The following is a 5,373-nucleotide window of genomic DNA, read 5'->3' as shown; positions in this document are numbered from 1 at the left end:
TTGGGAAAAAGGATAAAACATTACCATTCGCAGAATACAGTTTGTTATTATAATTTAAACTGATTGCCACATTAATCGTAACTTAATAACTTTATTCTCTAATTGATTTCGAATATATTTACAATCTAAACTAATTAATATCACATATCTTATCTCATCTATTGTTCCTTTAAATTCTACTATACAATCTTTTAAACAATTCAAAGAAAGAGTGGTTGGATTAAAATCCAAACTAAAAACAAAACAAAATCACAAAAATCATTTTAAATCTTTTCATATTAACTTTACATAAAACACTAACATTTCTTTTTAACAGATCAATTAGCAATAATCACGTTGATCTTAATTCATTAATTATTTCCCTAAACAACTAACTGAATTTTATACAACTGTTATAAAAATGTTAGGAAAAATTAATCACTTACTATAAATACATTTTAAAAACGTTTAATGCTCAAATCTTTAGTTAAGATTTTGGAAAGAATAATAATTTGAAAATCAATTTCTACTCAGTTTAGCAAATAATTTATTTTTATTCATTGACATAAATATAGATTACTTAAAATAGATCGTAACAATATTTAATTTGATTTGTTTATTTAATTTCACCCATATAATTCTTAATTTAATTTGTTTATTTTTTCTTGCAGGAAAGTAGAAGTTTATAGCAATCCTCTTTTGATTTGATCTCATTTTTACTACTTAAGCAAGGATCAACAATAGGAATGTTTTAAAAACAAAATATATATGTAATTTGATCACATTTATATAATAATTTTATGAATATATATGTAATTTGATCACATTTATATAATAATTTTATGAATTTACTTAGAAAAAGTTTAACTTTATTAAACGTTTTAAATATGTATAATATTAAAACTTTTATGAAGTTTCAAATATTATAAATATTTGAATTTTATAAGAATTTATAAAAAGTTTAAATATTATAAATATTTATAAAAGATATTAATACAGGACAGTATACTACGGGTGAAATCCTAAATATAACAATCAAAATACAATTATGAAGTTTGGGTCGATATTAAAACTTTTATGAAGTTTCAACTATTATAAATATTTGAACTTTATACGAATTTATAAGAAGTTTAAATATTATAAATATTTATAAAAAATATTAATACGAGACGGTATACTACGGGTGAAATCCTAAATATAACAATCAAAATATAATTATGAAGTTTGGGTTGATATTAAAACTTTTATGAAGTTTCAAGTATTATAAATATTTGACCTTTATAATAAAATGACAAAATGACGTTTAATTTCACGGGACAGAGTTATATGATGAGACGGGTTTTGGTCGATATTAATATGAGATGATATACTACGGGTAAAATCCTAGAATTAACAATCTAAATATAATTATACAATCTTAAACACTAAACAAAACAAGACAAACAATATTAATAAAATAAATACAATTTAAAATTTCTAATTATTAGTTATAAAATATTGTCCCAAGGTGTACTATACAGTAGCATATATTTATAGATCATCTTAAAAAAAATATTCAATTTTTTTATTTAATAAAAATATAGACCCGCGGTGTACCGCGGGTTAACATCTAGTGTTTGTATTATTTAAGGAACAAATCTTGTTTATTTAACACTTAATGAAGCATAATTCTAAACAAAGGAAAAGTTTGTTAGATCTGAAACTCTTTGATCTTGATCCATCACAACACTTGCTTGATGATGGTCATGGTTGTAAACATGCATGGGGCATGGCCATGAACATGGAAATCTTCATCATGTGGCTTTTGTAAGAATATCGAGTTGAAACGCGTGTCGTGTTGTGTCGTATGACTCGTATCGTATGGGTTTCTTTCAAAAAGATAGAAATAATGATAGCATTATGTTACACTTAATTATAATCATATTTAATTTAGAAAAATGACTTCAGATGATATAATAATTTTTTTTTTTGAAAGTTTATTTTAAAAAACTTTAGTTCAGTTTTAATATATATATATAATTTCAATTGTTTGAAAAATAGAAGGATGTTTGAGATGAGATTAATTTTTTTTTTTTTATGTCTAACCATGAAATTATGGGGATTATAGTTTAATTGCAGTAAATACGATTTCAAAAAATTCAATATTTGTCGCTTATTTAAAATGCTGAGATAAGAAAAGTTGTTGGGTTTTTGTTTACTATGGACAACAGAAAGAGGAAAAAAAAAACAAGTCCATTCTACCAAATTAAGTCGGTCTGACAAATGATTATGGATCAAACTTTGTAAATCCAATTAGTAAAGGCCCATTAGAAAAGCCGGAAAAAAAGAATGGTAGAAAGTTCCATAAGAAGTGAATGGAGTCGATGATTCGTAAGAAGTGATAAATAGAAAAGAAAGCATAAGAAAAATAGAAGGATGTTTGAGATGAGATTAATTTTTTTTTTTTAAGTCTAACCATGAAATTATGGGGATTATAATTTAATTGCAGTAAATACGATTTCAAAAAATTCAATATTTGTCGCTTATTTAAAATGCTGAGATAAGAAAAGTTGTTGGGTTTTTGTTTACTATGGACAACAGAAAGAAGGGAAAAAAAAACAAGTCCATTCTACCAAATTAAGTCGGTCTGGCAAATGATTATGGATCAAACTTTGTAAATCCAATTAGTAAAGGCCCATTAGAAAAGCGGGAACAGATAAATGCTCGCCTAGGTTAGGAATCAGCTTCGGCTGTCAAGAGGGGATTTTCCAGTTTCCTTGTATCGTCGATGTCTAAGCTCCAAGTCGGTCTTTCTAAACGTTACGGCGGTTCTTGCGGCGGGACTGTTCCTGACCGGATGAGGTACGGTGTTTCTTATCTCGCCTGAGTCCTCTGAGTTTTTTTATTTATTTTTTTACCCTAATCCCTATCTTTCTCTCCGAGCCCAAAGTAGAGTTTTTTTTTTCCTGAATATCGTTGCTTACATTGTTAATCAACCTATATCAGTAGAATTGATAGTTGTTTGGGGCGATTATTGAAAACCATAACAATTTTACAGAGCAGTGAGATGAACAAGTTGGATGATTTTTATTAAACTCATCCAAAAAATAATCATTTTCCGACTGAGTCTGATTGGAGCAGTTGACTGGAGCTATTCAGTCTAAAATATAAAATGACCTAAATACCCCTATCTAAGTTGGAGAATTACACCAAAAAACCTAAACCTACTTCTCATCATTCTAACCACGACAAAGACTCAGAGAGCCATCCTTCGACAAAGTGAGAAGAGAAACGAGATCTTCGTCGGATCTCTTCGCAGCTGGATTTCTCCGCCGGATCTCTCGCCGGAATCCACTCCTCTTTGATCTTCTCCCTCCACTCCACTCGTCTTTGATCTCTCCGCCGGCTGTCTTCTTCTCTCTCGTGCGTGGGTTTGAATTAGCTGCGACCATTGTTTGAGAGGTAAGACTCATGGGTTTGATTATTGGATTTGATTAGGTAAGCAACGGAAAATCTGATTTTTTTTTTTTTTTTTTTTTGGCATGTTTTAGTGCTTGTATAGAGAACATGGCGGCAGGTGAAATAATCACTGAGCAGCCTCCAGAAAGCATAGTAGGATTGATCGAGAAAATGGCATATGTGGTTGCACTAAGGGGGCCGGAGTTTGAGAAGGAGATGATAATCGTTAATAGGGGAGATACAACTTTCAGCTTTATGAGTAGCTCAGACCCTAATCACGCTTTGTACCAGCAAAAGCTTACTGAATATCAAGGAGGTAAACCTCCGGATTTCCAACCTAATACTCCAGCTACTCGTGAGCCTAAGGGCAAAGCACAATCCTATGATCTTGAGCCTCCTCCCTCAAAGGAGCCTCGATATACCGAGATCTCACGCAGGGAGAAGGAGCTTTGTACTATTAAGCTCATTGCGCAGTTTGTGGCGCGGTATGGGAAGCTTTTTCATGAGGATTTGAAGCGTGTAGGTGTTATGAGCCCTATGTTTGACTTTATTAAGCCAACTAATAGCAACTTCGGTCTTTATAATGCCCTCGTTACTTCGTATTCACGAGTATTAAAACCTTCCCTTGGTTCTCCCTTCTTTCTTGATCGTATTTTCGACCATCTTCAATTGGAGAAGCTGGAGGAGGGAAGTGAGACTGCTATGATTGATTTGTTTGATTTTGTGGGTGGTGTTGACTTTTTTGCTCACATGGACGATGCTCACTATCCTGCTATCCTACCACCACCTCAACCCTTTTCAATGATAACGCACTTGTCTGATTTGCAAGCTGATGATTCAGCTATTCATGAGTGTGTAGGCCATGCAGAAACCAGTCTTGGGCCTCCTACTATAAGGATCACACCCAAGGAGTTCGGTGTTATTAAGCTCACAGCGTTGTTTGTGGCGCGGTATCGGATGCCTTTTCGTCGGGCTTTGATGATGAGAGTGGCTATGAACCCTCTGTTTGAGTTTATGTTCTTTCTCCCGTCTTCTCTGAAGAAAAGACTACTGTTTACGGACTACCCTTCTCTGACGAAGAGAGTACTGTTTACGGACCCTTCGTTTGGGTTTGTGGAGCCAACCGAGATCAGGTTCAATATTTTCAATTTGCTTGTTGATGCGTATTCCAGAGTATTATTCCCTTGCAAAAAGCTGAAGAAGAGTGATGCTTGTACGAGGGCCGTTGTTGATTTTTTTCTCAAACTCCTTCACTTGGAGAGGCTGGAGGAGGGAGTGGCGGCTGCTGTGATCGATTTGCATGCTTTTGTGGGTGGTGTTGACCGTTTTGCTCACCTTGATGATGAAGATTATTCTGCTTCCATGCCACCACCTGAACGCCTTTCAGTGATGATGAACCGGGTAACACTATCTGAGCCTGATATGCTTTTGCAGCTTCCATTGGGATCTCAGCTTGCTAGTGTTCGTAAGCAATACAAATGTGTAGGCGATATCGATTCTTTAAGGGCTCCTACTCTAAGAAGCGTAACATTTAGAGTCCCTGGAAAGGGGATCACACTCAAGGAGCTTGGTATTATTAAGCTCACAGCGCAGTTTGTGGTGCGGTATGGGTATGATTTTTGGTGTGTTTTAACGGATAGAGTGTCTACGAACTCATTTTTTCAGTTCTTGAATCCTTTCGATAAGCAGTTCCGTTTTTACTGTGGGCTTTTACTTGCGTACACCGGAGTGCTAAAACCTTCTAAAATGCTGAAGAAGCCTGATGCTTGTACGGTGGCTTTACTTGAGGGGTTTTTCCACCGACTTCAACTGTGGAAGCTGGAGGAGGGAGTGGAAACGGCTATGATTGATTTGCATGCTTTTGTGTGTGGGGTTGACTGTTTTGCTCACATGGAGGATGGCGACTATTTTGCTATAATGGATCCACCTGAACGCCCTTCAATAATGATAACCAGC

General features: G+C 34.1%; 1 protein-coding gene across 1 annotated transcript; it reads left to right on the top strand.

Moving 5' to 3' along the window:
- Window positions 1-2,714: 2,714 nt before the first annotated feature.
- LOC9298440 lies at window positions 2,715-5,370 on the top strand (the record flags this gene model as incomplete). The annotated part of the gene is made up of 2 exons (XM_021028267.1): window positions 2,715-2,820; window positions 3,510-5,370. Coding segments are annotated over exons 1-2 (1,935 nt in total), but the record flags the coding sequence as incomplete, so codon positions are not given.
- Window positions 5,371-5,373: the final 3 nt, after the last annotated feature.

This window comes from Arabidopsis lyrata (assembly GCF_000004255.2).
Source record: "Arabidopsis lyrata subsp. lyrata unplaced genomic scaffold ARALYscaffold_636, whole genome shotgun sequence".
Classification (NCBI taxonomy): domain Eukaryota; kingdom Viridiplantae; phylum Streptophyta; class Magnoliopsida; order Brassicales; family Brassicaceae; genus Arabidopsis; species Arabidopsis lyrata.
This window is presented reverse-complemented; position numbering and strand designations above follow the sequence as displayed.